Below are 17,007 nucleotides of genomic sequence, written 5' to 3'. Positions count from 1 at the left end.
GTTAGCTGCTTGGGAAATTCCTTGCACACCAGCTTTGACCTTTGGCTTAGAGAGATTAGGGAACATGTCTTGAAGGTTCTTGAAGACTGCCAACTCTTTATCTAGAGCTCTAACAAATTGTTTCATTATGCCCAATTTGATGTGCAGTGGTGGCATCAGCACCTTCAGGGTGTCCACCAGTGCTTCCCATTTGTTTCTCCCCACAAAGAACTTGGTCCACTGTGGCACATCCCTCCTTTGGTATTGTGTCTTTGTATCCCTGCTGTCCCAAAGGTAGAGATAACAGGGAAACTTGGTAAAACCACCTTGGAGACCATTATGAATGTTGCCATTTTGAAGTCTCTGATGACCTCCCAGCCATTTTCATCATACTTCAAGGTGCCTAGCAAGGTCTTGAGGCTATTGTAATCCTCTTTGAGGTGCACTGAGTGAGCCAATGGAAGAGGCAGGTACTTATTCCCATTATGGAGCAGCATAGCTTTGTTGATGCTCCTGTATGAGCTGTCAGTGAAGAGACACCACTTTTTCCAAGTTACAGGCGATTCCAATTGCCTCAAACAGACTGGTCACATTGTGGCTCATAGCCCATCTTGATGGGTGAAGAAGGTAGAAAAAAATTTGATGACACCTCTGATTTGTGACTTGCACACTTTGCCACCTAAGTTTACTCAGGCCCATGGAAAGAAAGAAGTTGCCCTGCAGTATATGCCTTCACAAATTATGAATTAGATATCAGGAGTGGCTAAGAGCTTTCACCTCCATTGTAATTATTCTTGCTGCCGGTTCCCTGACGCAGGGTCGAAACGTGGCACGTCGGAACCAACCACACGCTAAAGTTAAATTTTTCAAACTACTTCTTAAACATATGTTACTTGGATGGAAAGCTTAGCATAGCTGTAATAGCTAGCAATATATAAGTGAAAGCAAGGCTATATATACACATTTTTTGAACACTGCAATGATTGAGTGGTGAGGCGGAACAAATTGCCTTCATGTCTCTGAGCAGAGTTCTACTGAATGTTATATGAGCAACACAGCAATATCAATGCAATTGTGATGTAGTGACTTTTTTATTTGTACCTAAGTTTACTCAGCTTGAAATCAATCTGGAATGTTCTTCAAAAAAGGTAAGTTTGAGGGTAATGACAGCTATTTTCTATATACTTTTGTGGCATAGGCAATTAAGAAATGCTTATTATCCAGGAACAAAGACATAAAATTTTTCTTACATATTATAATATGTAATTGTTTGTCATCATGTGATTGGGCCGAGCGGTCATCACCCGTCTCACATCTCCGCTACCCCAGGTACTGTTGAAATAAACATAGCACAGTTATTCAAACACACTACCACAGTCTTAAAACTCCTGACCAGTCCTTCCAGGCCCTCCTAGTCATCTCTAGGACCTCTCTGGACTCTTATGATCTTCTGGTCCACTCCTGACCCTTCTTTGGCCATCACCGATCTCTCCGCTGGTTGCCACTGACCCACCGGTCCCTCTGCTGGTTGCTTGCCAGATCTTTTGGCCAATGTTCTCCCAGGTCTATTGGATTGCTTTCCTGGGCTCCTCTGGCAACTTCCAGTGCCATCACCAGTCTCTCTTCTGGTTGCCATCGGTCCCTCTGCTGTTTGCTCGCTATACCCCCTCAGCCTTGGACCTTCAGCTTCCTCCTGGCTTTTCCTGTGGGACCACCACAAGAATCTATGCTCCCTGGCCTCTTGGGTTTCCTACTCCCTGAAAACCTTGCCGGTCCCTCCACTGGTCATCAAAACTGAACCACTCCCTGGACTCCAGGTTCTTCCAGGCCCTCTGATTACTTCTCCTTCCAGGTCCTTCTTCTAGTAGCTCAGTCATCTTATCTCAGCCCCTCAGTTATATTATCACAGACACACACTGTGAGGACTCCTTCCCAGCCAGTCTCTCTCTCCGAGGGCTCTTTCCAGCTCTTCCTTGTTGCTCCCTGGAAGGACTCTCCTGTCTCTCACTCCCCTAGTCTCCCTGACTACCACCAGGTCCTCTGCTGGTCATCAGCCCTTGGGAACCCTCCTGTTTATCCCCAAGGTCTACTGGCAGGCCAGTCTAACAGACTTACCGAGAGCTAGGCCAGAGGCCAGCATTCCTCTCCTCAAGGGTTGCCTGGCTTCCAAAGGACCTTCTGCTTTTCTCAGCTCTCAGTTTGTGAACTGTCCATTTCAGCACCACTGTTCCTTCAGGGTGAGTGGACAGCTCCCAGCAGCCTTTGCAGGATGGTAAGCAGATTAGCTCTTTCAATTGCTAAGGCTCCCTCCGCTGGCCAGTGACAGGTACTCTACCCTGTCACAGCATTCATTTTATTTTATGAGAGTAATGAGCTTGCTTCTTGAAGGAGAATTTTTTGAGCCATTGTTGTACAATTAAATTTCAAGTTAGTTTTGAGGCTTGGCTTATCTCTCTGTTATGAAAAGTACACTGAGATTTTTTTTTTTATTAAAATGAACTGTGTCTTGGTTTAACATGTTGTCTAACAGATGGTATTCAACATTGTAAGTTTAGTTTATTCACAGTGAGTGAGAGATGAATGGTTTAGATCAGTGATTCCTAAACCTGTTATGTTGAACCATCAGTCAGTCGTGGTTTTTTTTTTAATTTTAGTCATGAATTTGCATGAAGTAGATTTTTCTACTATGGAGAAAATACATTTAAATATCTTTGCATATTAATTATTGATATACTGAAAACCCAGTTGTCTGATTGACTCCATTTTGGGAACCACTGTTTTAGAAACCTTCTCTTGTTTCTAACAAAACTCTTTGAATATCTTCTATATAGTTTAAGGATGAGGATTCAGAATCAACTATGTTAGGGTATACATCAGTGCAACTGGCACATTTTGCTACTGCATCAAAACAGTTTCTGTATAGCTGTTTTAGGATTCATGTGGTGGTGATTTCATATCCATGCCCCAATGACATCTCAGTGGAATGGGACATGGTCACAAGGATATCCAAAATAGATAAACTTAAATTCTTCTGTAGGCTTCCAATTTTATGGAAGATAGAAGAATTATTGAAAAAAGATTCAAAAATGTCTCTCTGTCAGTCTGTCTGGGGGCAAAATAATTCTCTGGAAATGTAACAGAATAGGTTGAATACTCGGTAAGAGTGAAAAATAGTGAAAAGATGAATTGATTTTGAAAATGGCCAGATGGTTCCAGAGAAATAAGCTCCCTCTTCCTCCAAAAATGGCCCCAATACATGGGGAAAGGACTCACAGTTTCAAAAGCTTAAAGTGACAGTACACTTTACCATTGTCCGTACTGTGGCTCCTTGGATGACATCACCCCACATGTGAGAATATCTGCCTGCTGGCCCTGGATAATACCTGTTACAGTAAGTAACTGTGCTACCTGGGTTGGCCACTGTTGGAAGCAGGATACTGGGCTTGATGGACCTTCGATCTGTCCCAGTATGACAATTCTTATGTTAAATTTAAATAGAATGAAACACATTGGTTAGGGAATCCATCCTTTCAAACTGCTTTTCCCCATTCTGCCTTTTCCCACCCCTCCAAAGTGTCCCTACACCAAAAAACTCCACAGCAGCTCCCAACCTCACAAAGTACCATCTGCTATTGCTCTACTACCCTGCAAACTGCACCGCCTATAAAATATACCCCCTTGCAAATGCTACAGCCCTTAAAAACTACCCCCTTGCCACTTCCTCAGCTTCTAAAACCAAGGGCCTATCTTGATATAAACAAGATCCCTTTAGCGAAATTATTAGAGTCTTGGAACATAAAATTTCACATCTTTACAGATGATATTCAACTGCTAATATTTGTGGGACACAACCAAGAAGAAATTCTCTCTGGCCTTAATAGCAAACAATACATTTTACTTTACAGATCTTTATTATCATTTTTGCTTGAAGTACTTTAAACATAGAAACATAGAAATAGACGGCAGAAAAGGGCCACGGCCCATCTAGTCTGCCCACCCCAATGACCCTCCCCTACCTTTCTCTGTGAATAGATCCCACGTGTCTATCCCATTTGGCCTTAAAATCAGGCACGCTGCTGGCCTCAATAACCTGAAGTGGAAGACTATTCCAGCGATCAACCACCCTTTCAGTGAAGAAGAATTTCCTGGTGTCCCCGTGCAGTTTCCCGCCCCTGATTTTCCACGGATGCCCCCTTGTTGCAGCGGGACCCTTGAAAAAGAAGATATCTTCTGCCACCTCGATGTGGCCCGTGAGATACTTGAATGTCTCGATCATGTCACCCCTCTCTCTGCGTTCCTCGAGTGAGTACAGCTGCAATTTATCCAGCCGTTCCTCGTACGGGAGATCCTTGAGTCCCGAGACCATCCGGGTGGCCATTCTCTGGACCGACTCCAGTCTCAGCACATCCTTACGGTAATGCGGCCTCCAGAATTGCACACAGTATTCCAGGTGGGGCCTCACCATGGATCTATACAATGGCATAATGACTTCAGGCTTACGGCTGACAAAACTTCTGCATATGCAACCTATGATTTGCCTTGCCTTGGATGAAGCTTGCTCCACTTGATTGGCAGCCTTCATGTTCTCACTGACGATCCCCCCTAAGTCTCGTTCTGCTTCAGTTCTTGTTAGGATCTCGCCATTTAGGGTGTAAGTCTTGCATGGATTTTGGCTGCCCAGGTGCATGACTTTGCATTTTTTGGCATTGAAGCTGAGTTGCCAGGACCTAGACCAGCGCTCCAGTAGGAGTAGGTCATGCATCATGTTGTCGGACATTGAATTTATGTCTGTTGTGCTTTTGCCCACTACATTGCTTAGTTTGGCGTCATCGGCGAATAATGTTATTTTACCTCGCAGCCCTTCTGCCAAGTCTCTTATAAAGATGTTGAATAGGATCGGGCCCAGGACCGAGCCCTGCGGCACTCCACTGATTACCTCCGTCATTTCAGAGGGGGTGCCGTTCACCACTACCCTCTGAAGCCTACCTCCAAGCCAGTTCCCAACCCATTTCGTCAATGTGTCGCCCAATCCTATAGAACTCATTTTGCTCAGCAACCTGCGGTGTGGTACGCTTTCGAATGCTTTACTGAAGTCCAAGTATACGATGTCCAGGGACTCCCCAACATCCAGCTTCCTCGTCACCCAGTCAAAGAAGCTGATCAGGTTGGATTGGCAGGATCTCCCCTTAGTAAATCCATTTTAACGGGGATCCCGTAGATTCTCCTCGTTCAGTATTGTATCCAATTGGCTATCATGCAGCCAATCCATCCTAAAAAAACTTCCTGAACTTGCTGGCAAAACCATCCAAATCAAGCCTGAAATATTGACTCAAGGAATGAGCTGCAACTCTGATCTAAGCTACAAACTGCAAATAAGCTAAGTTGTAAAAATGTGTTTCTACCACCTAAGACTACTGTGCTAACCAAAACCTGTCCTGACAGCAAATAATCTAGCTAAACTAATTCATGCATTTATTACTAGTTGTCTAGACTACTGTAACACATTACTCCTAGGGTCAAGCTTAAGCAACCTGTCCTGCCTGCAGTTAATCCAAAACACTGCAGCTGGACTCTTAACAAGTGCGCCCATTAATGACCACATTATACTAATTCTGTTTGATCTGCACTGGCTGCCAATAACTAAACGGATCAAATTCAAGCTACTTTGTCTAGTTCTCAAAGTCTGTAGTACAAAGGGCTGCAGGATATTACTTAAATTATTTTAAATTCATGTAAGATAGGCAAAAAAAAATTTTACCTTCAAATTCATCTGGTCATTCATGTCCGTCTCCATTTCTTAATCTTTGAGGGTATTGCAGCCCTTTGTACTATAGTTATTCTAGTTTGGGCAGGATTTTTTGGGAAAGGATCCGGGTTTCTTGTGTTTGAGTTTCAAAATTGATAACTAGGATCATTTTAAGCAAGAGAACACATTACACGGCTTCAGCTGTGGTTCGTGTGTATTGTAAGTAAGTGTTACTCAGTACCCTCGAAGATTAAGAAATGGAGACGGACAGGAATTTGAAGGTAAAAATTTTTTTGCCTATCTTAAATGAATTTAAAATAATTTAAGTAATATCCTGCAGCCCATTGTACTACAGTAGTCTTCAATGTCTGGCATCTTCAGCTTCCTTATTATCTCTGCAAGAAACTGGCCAGATGTCAGCCTAAAAATACTTTGTGATCATCACATCACGATTGATTTGAAGTCCCTGGACCAAGATTAATAAAACTACAAACAACTAGAAGGAGAGCTTTCTCGTAAGCAGGTCCTAACCTTTGGAATTCCATGCTTCACGGCTTCCTTGAGGAAACATCCTACTTCTCCTTCTGAAAACTATTGAAATCAATTCTATTTTATCAACACTATGAAACTCTATGCGATACTCTCCATAATCTGCAAATGAGCATCTTCCACGAACTGCAGATTCTCCTTCCGACTATTCATACCTTATTTCATTTTTATTTAGCTGGGTTTGTCTTATTTTATTTTTTCTATTTCTTTTCTCCTGCCTGATATAGTAATTTATATTTATATTGTTAGATCTACTATTCTATCTTTTTCTCTGCAATGCTTCACTTTCCATGGTTCTATACATCTCTCTGGGGCTCCTTCCTTCTCATCTTCTTTCTATTTTTATCTTTAATATATGAATGTTGTTCTTTTTCTCTTAGGCACTTTAATTAAGATTGTGAGCCCTTTTGGGACAGAGAGTGAAATCCAAAGTGCCTAATGTATTTAGAAACCGCTTAATACTCATGTACAAGCGGTATAGCGAATATAATAATGTCCACCTAAGTTTTTCAGCTTGTTATGGTTTGCTATATTATTAGATAATGGGGATGTATTCACTTTAGGGCCTTTCCTTTTTTCTGTTGTTCTTTTTTTTGGAGTGATCTCCCTATCATTTGGTTCACTGCCCCCTCAATGTTGGGGGTCTAAGGAAGAACTATATTGCATTTCTTGTAAAATTTTCTGTTTTGCCTTTTTCAGTTAATTATTGTTCTGTTATTTGAGCAAGTGGATGTACTTGTAGAATTATTTTTGTAATAAATAATAAAGGGGTCCTTTTATTAAGGCACGGTTACCGATTTAGCGTGTGCTAAATGCGAAGGGATCTATTATATTCTATGGGTGTCTTAGCGTTTAGCACACCTTAATAAAATGACCCCAAAATAAAAATTAGCTCTCTTTTCTACATGATATGGACTCCGTGCATTCATTTCCTGTTAGCACTGCTGAAATACCTTCATTAATTCTTGTATTTTTGTGCGCACTTTCCCTTTATCTGCTATTTGAGTGGCATATGATTTGGATTTGTGGGGTTTTAATAAATATGCCAATAACTTGCCAATTTTATTTCCCCATTTGTAGGGATGGTATTTTAAAATTGGATACTTGCTATGGCCTTTTGTGCTAAGATCTTGACTCTTGTCTTTAATTCTAATATCTTTTGTTTATCTTCACTGTCATCCTTTCAGCATGCACCTTGCATTGTTTATGCAGTTCTTGTGTTAGCTTTATCAATTCTGTATCTTTTCATTTCCTCATTCTTATTTTGTCAGCCGTTATCTAACCTCTTAACACCGCTTTTCCTCTCTCCCGATATGTTATACCATTCATCCCCTTTTTCTTATGTGGCTCAAATTCCTGCCTAATATCCTAAAGTCTCCTTCCATCTTCCCCAATTTAATCCTAGCCTGCACTGCCAAGTGATCTAACATGTTTATTAAGCTTATAGAGGCCTGTGCTAGTCTTGAAAACAGCTGTATTGGGATTAGACTATCATCTAAATGTGCATATATCTTAAGTTCTCCTGAGTAGTATATGAAATTAGGGGCAAATTCTATAAACAGTGTCCTTATTTTAGGCAAACGTAGGCAGCCTACCACTGTCTAACCAGTCAATCAGGATGCATTTTTTAAAGAAAAAACCCCTACCGTTAGGCAAGCTCTCCAAAACTCACCCATACCATACTATACCCACCTGTCTATCACTCCAATAGCCCTTATTGGTATAGAATTTTGGTGGCCTCACACTTTCCACCATAAATATAGTGGTTAGGGTTGGTTATTGTTCACTACACCACCCACCAGGCTATTCTAGACTAGAGAGTTGCATGGGGACAGAAATACCACCTGTCCTAACCTGTCCCCGCCAAAATCCCACCCGTCCCCACCCGTCCCCGCAAGAAATCCCTCCGTCCCCATGAGAAATTCCTCCATCCCCACCCGTCCCCGCGAGGAATCCCCTCCATCCCCACCCGTCCCCACGAGGAATCCCCTCCGTCTCCGCCCGTCCCTATAAACTCCAGGAACTTGTCCAAACCTTTCTTAAAACCAGCTAATACAGTGTCAATAAGTATGTGCAATCCGGATTGCACATACTTATTTACACTGTATTAGCTAAGAAGGAAAAAATATAAAAAAGATCGTTGAGCCACAGCATTGATCATCCAAGCTGAAGAAAATAAGTGCTATATATTTTTTATTTCATTTATTTATTGTGTATTTTGAACAACATACATAGCAAACGAGAGCATATATAAATAATTATTTAAAGAACTCATCAGTGCGCTGATGGTCTTGGAACAACTTGCTATGGTCTCCATGCAGAATACACAAGACTGAGCACTTATAATGTACTATCATGTACTATTATGAATTATCTTTAAGGGTTTTTAATACAATACTATAATTATAAATAACAAATGAAATATCTGGTAACCTCACTATTATGAATAATAATATATCATAAAAAACATAAATCATAAAAAACATTTAGGCAAATAATAATTTCTTACCTAATCTCTTGATCTCCTCCTCAACTCGTGGCTCTAGTCAGGTCAGGTCGGTGCTCTAAATGCTCCTGCGGTCCTCGAGTGTCTGTCAGGGCCTAAAGTTTAACTTTGGGCTCAGTCGGGTGACGGGGCAAGGCTCAGGTTGGCTCCTCGGGTCTGTTCTCTCCTCTCCTCGTCGGGTGGGGTGACTGGAGGGATTGGCTGCTCAGTCGGGTGGTCAGGTGGTCCTCTTTGGCTGGGGCTCGGGTCGGGTCCTGGCTGGGCTGGCCTAGGGTTCTTCGGGTCTCTCTGGTGACGGTCCTTGCCTGGGGCTCTTTGGTCGGCTGAGGGTCCTCTTGGCCGGAGCACGTGCTCTTCGGGTCTGGTGGTCCTTGCCCGGGGCTCTTCAGTTGGCTGAGGGTCGTCTTGGCTGGAGCATGTGCTCTTCGGGTCTGGTGGTCCGGGCTCGGGGTTCTTTGGGTCTGGTAAGGTTACTGGCAGTAGTGAGGGCCTCCTCGTCGGGTCACTCGGGATGGAGCCGGGCGGTCCTCCTCCTCGATTGGTTCGGGTCGGGTGGCTGGGTGGTCCTCCTCGGCTCGGGATGGGAGTCAGGTCCAGTGGGTCCTTCTCGGCTTGGCTTGGTCCAGTTAGTAGTGGGTCGTCCTCAGGTCAGTCTCTGTTGAGCCTTTGGTGGCTCTCCTCATTAATTACTGGCTCTAGCCCTGCATGTGACCATCTTTCAGCCAATCAGGAGCAAGGCTCCCTGCCTGCGGACGTGTGCCTACATGCTGAGCTCGCTGCTCAACATGGCTCCAGTCCGCTGCAGCTCTGGTCTCTTAATTAGATTTCAATTAAATCCATGGAGGTCACGGATCACAAGGTAGGCTCAGAAATCCCAATTCCATCCCCGTTGGAGTCCCGTGATGTGTTTGGGAGCCCCGTGGGAGTCCCTTTGACCAGGGTGGGATCCCCGTGGGAGTCCCGTGTAGCGGAAGGGAAGGAGCTATTCGACTAGCTTTGCAGGCCTTTGAAAAGTTCCTGGAAGGCAAAGTGGTCAGGGTTTTCTCGGACAATGCTATAGCAGTGGCATACATTAGCAGACAAGGCACCAAGAGTGCTTTGTTAAAACTAGAAGCCCAATTGTTCCACTGGGCAAAAGCCCATTTAGAAGCCATTTTGGTTGCGCATGTAGTGGAAGTGAACAATGTGTAAGCAGACTTTCTCAGTCGCCGTGAGGCCTGGTTTTTATTCCAGAGGGCTTTCAATAAAATTGTAAAGCTCTGGGGAAGGTTGACAATCAACCTGATGGTGTCAGCAGACAAGAAAGTCTCTTGGTACTTTAGCCGTTGTTTTGAGCTGGGAAGTGTTGGCGTGGACACCTTAGTCCAGCCTTGGCCAATAAGAGAACTGTTGTAAATGTTTCCCCCATGGCCAGTGGTAGGCTAGGTCATCAGGGGTTGGTGATTTCTATATTTTTGTGTTCTTTAAATTGCTTATACTTTATTATAACTGTTTGTGCTTATAAATAACTTCTCATTTAAGTCACTTAATTCATACCTTGAATGTATTAAGGAAATAATTTTCAAAGGCTTCTAAATACAGTATACTAGTACTTGCCCTTGAGTTTTTATCCATCCATACCCTTTGGGGTTGGCATTATAACAGGAGTTAGAAAACACTTGAGGGAAGCAAAAGGGACATGCAAATGCTGTTTATGTAGGTTTGCAGACTTCTTCTTTTAAGCTTTTTGAAGTGGTTACAGAATTTTCCATGAACCTTACATCCTTGAGGTTCTGATTCTTGCTGACTGTGTAAAAATTTCTTGCTTGTTGTTCTATGCCGAGTGCCTCATCGCTCCATTTCTTTTCTTCACAGACTGGTGAATTCTCAGCACGCTTCCTCTTGAAGTTGCCAGTGGATTTCAGCAATATCCCAGCATACCTTTTCAAGGTAAACATGTGAAAAAGAACCCCCCCCCCCCAAATTCTTCATAATATTTAATAAAGAAACTTCTCAAAGACACTTCTCCTGCTTTTAGAGTGCTATTAGTTGTTATGGTCCTGGAAACCGCTCTTTTGGCAAGTGTTGCTAAGGAGTCATAGGATCATAAGAATAGCCTTACTGGGTCAGACCAATGGTCCATCTAGCCCAGCATCCTGTCTTCGTGGAGGCCAATCCAAGTCACAAGTACCTGGCAAAAACCCAAATAGTACCAGCATTCCGTCCTTTTACTAAGGTGCTTAATGGATTTAGCACATGCTAACAAATTAGTGCCATGAAACTCACAGGTATACAGTAGGCAGTTTGGCATTTAGCGCTCACTAATCCTGTTAGCACACCTTAGTAAAAGGGCCTCTAAATGTGCTCTACTGCATTAGCAGTTGCTAACATCATTAATGTGCATTATTACTAATTAAGGGATCCTTTTATTAAGGCGTGCTAAATGTTAAGGCATCCATTATATTCTATGGGCACCTTAGCATTTAGTGTGCGCTAAATCACTTAGCGTGCACTAAATCACTTAGTGCGCCTTAATAAAAGGACCCCTAAGTCTTATTGCATAAAATGGGACCTGCAATAAAATAACTAGCATTGCGTTAACAATTTTATTGCACACTAATGCAGCACCACATGTTCATAACTTTAGCCATTGGTAGGTTTTGATACCTTTATAATAGATCAATAAAAAAAAAAGAGGTGCATGAGCTTAGATATCAAAGTTGCTTGAGAATTGGGCCCGGATTCTTTAAATGGTGCCGATTTTTTAGGCGCTGGTAGGTGCCCAAACTCAGTAAAAAAAAACACAAACGCTGTTGAAACATTTTTAACTGAGTTTCAATGCACGTAAAAAATTGTCACTGGAATCGTGCCTCAGTAGGCACTTTAGACCAGTGTTTCTCAATTCGGGCCTGGAGTTACCCCCTTGCCAGTCAGATTTTCAGGACATCCGCAATGAATATGCAAGAACTTGATTTGCATACACTGCCTCCATTATATGCAAATTTCTTTCATGCATATTCATTGTGGATATCCTGAAAACCTGACTGGCAAGGGGGTAACTCCAGGCCCGAATTGAGAAACACTGGTCTAAAGTGCCTACTGAGGCACGATTCCAGACATCCAGGGAGGGAGAGGCTCAGCAAGGGGCAGGAGCGCAGAAAGATCGTTCCTGCCCCATACACCGCTGGACCACCAGGGATTAGAAATGGCAAAAAGGTGCGCGGAGGGGTTAAAAAATTGTTAGTCAGTTGGGACGGGAGGGATACTCATGTCCCAGCCTACCAGGTCATACGAGGCCGGTTAAGGCCTGCAACAAGTTTGGGAGGGGGTTGGGTGGTCATTGGGTGTATGACGCAGTGATTGAAGCTACAGCCTTAGCACCCTAGAGTTGTGGGTTCAAACCCCACGCTACTCCTTGTGACCCTGGGCAAGTCACTCAGTCCTCTATAGCCCCAGGTACGTTGGATAGATTGTGAGCCCGCTGGGACAGATAGGGAAAATTCTTGAGTACCTGATTGTAAAACCGCTTAGATAACCTCGATAGGCGGTATATAAAAAACCTAATAAACTTGAAACTTGACCCAAATATACGAGACCCCCATTTTTGGCCCATTTTTTTGGCCTAAAAATCTCGTCCTGTATATGGTAAATTTATATATCTCATCAATAAAAGAATATTTATGAATATGTTAATTGAGAACTTTATTATCCAAAATAAAATTCCTTTGCATTCCTTCCTTAAATTCAGTCAAACTTCAGAATACTGTTCTGAATGTTTTTCCTTATGATTTTTAGTAGCAGCTTTGCTTAGCATGTGGCTTCCCCCCCCCCCAATTAACATGACATGACACATTTCATGTCTGTGGGCAAAAAGGCTTTAATACATAAGGTCCTCAGCTTACTGTTAACTGCTGAAGATGGCAAAATGTATCAGCTACTGTGAAATGCATAATCTTAATGTCAGATATCCATGGGAAAATTTCTGTAATCTGTCTGTATTTTACTGGCAGTCATTCCCAGTAAGATCCGTCAAAGCAAAGAACTTAATTCTGCACATCTTATAACTTTTTGTATAGGTTGCGATGTGTTATGAGTTATAATCATACAACATCACAAGCGGACAAACATCATTATTAATTGCCGTGTAGAAGTAGATAGATGCTCTTATATTAGCCTTCAATATTTAAACATACTGTGTTATTGTTAATTGGATTTGCATCATTTTAGTGACAGTTTCCCTTCCTCCCACATTGTCAACTTTTTCATTGAACAGTAGAAAATTTAGCCTTTATTTGGTTTGCTCTTTTGATAGTTTTTCGGTGTTGATTGTGGGTGCCTGATTATTTTTTTTAATAATCTAAGCAACACTGTGGAGTGATCTTCCTCTACATTTAAGACAAATGACACCTTTGCTTTCATTTAAAAAAGCACTGAATCCGTAATCTTCACCAGCACTTGAACAAACTTGCACTGGGTTTTACTAAATCATAGAAGAGCTTCTTACCACAGGCCAGTGAGGTAAATGCTCCAATGCTCATAGGACTAAAATGAGCGTCAGAGCATTAGCTCACCAGCTCGCGATAAGAAACTCTTTCGCAGTATAGTAAAAGGAGCCCTCAAGTTGTCGCTGTGGACAGATTTTGGGCCTGATTGATTTTCAACTGCATTTTATGGAGTTTTTTAATGTTTTGTTTTTAATTCTATGTACAGTAGTTTCACTTGTATTCTATTTAGAATGTTTAGATAATGCAGGATATAATTTTTTTTTAAATAAATAAGGACTAAAAGATCCTGGGGCTTTAAGTTTTGTGACCATGATGTATTGCAGTACTTGTCTAAGGTTTACTGTCCTGTTAGGACTTGTAGTGGATGCCCTGCTGTACACTCGGATTATAAATATTGTGTAATCTTTTTGGAATGTCAGGGCCATAGAATAATTGCAGGTTATTATGTAATGATAATACCTGTTTTTTTTCTGTCCTGATCTATCTTGGCTTGTACAAAACAAGCAATAAACAGTCTGGAAGCAGAATGAATTATTTTTATCTTTTTTTTTTTTTTTTTTCTGTTTTCACAGTTTACTACAAATTCTGGATTTCTTGATTGCTATAATTGTGGATTATGTTGTCTTCTGAAATGTAGATGATTTGGAAATATTTGTGCAAAAATAAACCCCTTATCTGCTCAGGCCTGGATTCTATAAATGGCCGAAACTGCCTTAAAAATGGCTGACGATTGCGTGTCAATCATGCGATGGCACAGTTTATAGAACTGCACCTTCAGGAAACATAGGCGCCAGAAATGGGGGCCAGGGTTTTCAAGGCCTACATTTTCGGCGCCTATCTTTCATGTGAATCACACCTAAGGAGGCGCTTTACAATACCTAATGCCACTTCCTCCTTCATAATATTACCAAATCTGACCCTTCCTCTCTGAGCACACTACCAAAACACTTATCCACGCCCTCATCACCTTGCGCTTAGACTACTGCAACTTGCTACTCTCAGGTCTTCTGCTTAGCTATCTCGCTCCCCTCCAATCTGTCCAGAATTCGGCTGCACAACTCATATTGCTATCTTTGCCATGTTTCTCATTACTCCTTTTAAAACAAGTTCACCCTTTACCATCTGTGTGCTATGAAGGAAAAAAGTAGAAGCATGGATATGTAGCTTTGGCTGTAGATATTACTTATGTACCTACCTCTGGGATAAGGCACAGCCAATAACATGTATTCTGTTCCCTGTTTTACTTAGAATTTAGAGATCAGTGGTCAGCTGATTCACCCCCAAAATCATTCTCATCTGGAAGAAATAATTTAGAGGCTAAAGAGAAAACAAACTGGGACATGGAAAAGGTGTATATTAAGCCAAAATACACATATTTAAAATACATCTAGGCAGAACTGACAGTCTGTTCTATTGCCGGAGACTTAACAAGGAGCAGTTTGGATGACTCGGTTGAAGTGCTGTCTTAACAATATCAGTTACTGTCATTCTCAAGTGTCCTGACCAATTTCTGATAAGAAGTATTAACTTTGCTGTCATGATAGATAACCAAGCAGCAGAACCAGAGGTGTAATCTTAAGGCTTTCGTAGCATGCGACTGGAAACTTTATGGAAAACTGCAAAGAGAACATAGGTGCCTCCAACTGGAGTAGGAGGAAGGGGCCACTACACTGGACATTGTAGAAGGGACTGATCTTGAAGGAGAGATTACTGTATACACTCGAATATAAGATGAGATTTTGGGGCCAAAAAAATGACCCAAAAATGGGGGTCTCGTCCTATATTCGGGTCATCACCAAGTGACCAAAAGACCCCCTCCTGGACTTGTGTCAGGCCTCTGCCGGCCTGCCTTATGACCTGGTAGGCTGGGACAGAAGGGATCCCTCATATCTCCCGTCTCAGGCAATTCGAACAAATTTTTTACTCCCCGCGTACCTTTTTTCGCATTCCTGTTGGTCCAGCGTTGTATGGGCAGAACTCGCGAGAGCTGATGGCAGCCATTCAGGGAGCGGCGCAGGGCCAGGCGGGAGCTCGAAAAGCTCACTCCTGCGTGCCGGGTGCGCAGCTGGCCGTGAGATCTGAGGCAACCATTCAGGAACAGAGGGGCTCAGTGCGGGGTAGGAGCGCGGAAAGCTCGCTCCTGCCCATACACCACTGGACCACCAGGGATGCGAAAAAAGGTACGCGGTGGGTAATACAATTGTTAGAATCGGATGAGATGGGGTGGGATCCCTCCTTTCCCGGCCTACCAGGTCAAACCAGGTCTATCATATCCCTTGAGCCTAGTATTTTTGAAAGCAATTTACATTTACCTATACCATTTCATTCAGTATTTTATAGACCTCTTATCATATCTTTTTTTATAGACCTCTATCATATCCCCGAGCTTTCTCTTCTTCAGGCTGAAGAGCCCTAGCCACTTTAGCATTTCCTCATAGGGAAGTTGTTGCATCCCTTTTATGATTTGCTTTGCCGTTCTCTGTACCTTTTCTAATTCTGATATATCTTTTTTGAGACGCAGCAACCAGAATTGCACACAGTATGTGAGGTGCAGCCGCATTATGGAGTGATATAAGGACATTATAACATTCTCATCTTTGTTTTCCATTCCTTTCCTGATAATTCCTAACCTTCTATTTGCTTTCTTAGCCACTACTGCACACTTTTGAATACACGGTCTGGAAGAATTGGTTGTTTTTTCCAGACCTAGTATTTACTACTTGTCTGAGTGAATAGTTATTGAATTGCATGCTCCATTAAGCACTTGCATGACCTAGTAGTACACATCTATATTTAGACTCCTGAGGCAGACCATTGTTGAGTTGTTCCTGAGGGTTATTAGCTTTATTGAGGCAGGACATCCATTTGTGAACATATACTGAGCATATTGGCTTTCTGTCTTCTCTGCTGTTTTGTGTTTTGTTTTTACCTAAAGACATATGTGAAGAGACTCGAATCCTTAAATAATAATAATAATAATAACAGCTTATATACCGCAATACCGTGAAGTTCTATGCGGTTTACAAAGATTAAGCAAAGGTACAAATTGATTGACTTTAAGAGGGGAGGAAGAAAGAGGGTTAATAGGACAGGAAATCCATTTTTGAGGAAAGAGTGAACAATAAAACAAGTTAATCGTTATAGAGGGGAGAGAGAAGAGAGGATCAGTTGTCTAGATACTTTAGGAACAGGTGTGTTTTCAGACGTTTCCTAAATTCCTCATAAGTAGTGGGCGAAAGCAATTGCTCTAGATCTTTACCCCATGATGCTGCTTGGTGCGAGAGAAGATGTTCATGGTGCTTTTTCAGTTTACAACCTCTCACTGGGGGAGAAAACAAAGTTGGCATGTGAGCTTCTCTTGTGTCTATTGGCTGAGAAGACGAAAAGGCAGTTATATATTTAGGGGCAAGTCCGTGTAGTGCTTTGAAGCAGAAGCAGGCAAATTTAAACTTTACGCGCGCCTCCATTGGTAGCCAATGCAGCTGCCGGTAGTAGGGTGTCACGTGGTCAAACTTCCTCAGCCCAAAGATCAGTTTGACCGCTGCATTTTGCATCAATTGTAAACGCTGCATGTTCTTTTGGGAAATTGCTAAATAGGCGATGTTGCAGTAGTCAAGTAGACTCAGTACGAGGGATTGGACTAGGGTTCTGAATGCCGCTGTATCGAAATAAGCTTTAATGGATCTGAGTTTCCAGAGAGTGAAAAATCCCTTTCTGATCAAGGAGTCCACCTGGTCTTTCAT

The 17,007-nt window shown here is 42.3% G+C and overlaps 1 protein-coding gene across 5 annotated transcripts in view; it reads left to right on the top strand.

Annotated features, from left to right (window-relative positions):
• The window catches only part of BABAM2 (BRISC and BRCA1 A complex member 2), a 467,557-nt gene that overhangs the window by 104,455 nt on the left and 346,095 nt on the right, over positions 1-17,007 (top strand). For all 5 annotated transcript variants that reach the window (XM_033939322.1, XM_033939323.1, XM_033939325.1 and 2 more), the window contains one exon: positions 10,635-10,709. In XM_033939322.1, coding sequence (XP_033795213.1) covers positions 10,635-10,709 — 75 coding nt within the window. The remainder of the gene's footprint in view (positions 1-10,634; positions 10,710-17,007) is intronic.

The sequence above is a fragment of the Geotrypetes seraphini genome, chromosome 3, assembly GCF_902459505.1.
Source record: "Geotrypetes seraphini chromosome 3, aGeoSer1.1, whole genome shotgun sequence".
Taxonomy (NCBI): Eukaryota; Metazoa; Chordata; class Amphibia; order Gymnophiona; family Dermophiidae; genus Geotrypetes; species Geotrypetes seraphini.
The sequence above is the reverse complement of the archived record's forward strand: the minus strand, read 5'-3'. Positions and strand labels throughout refer to the sequence as shown.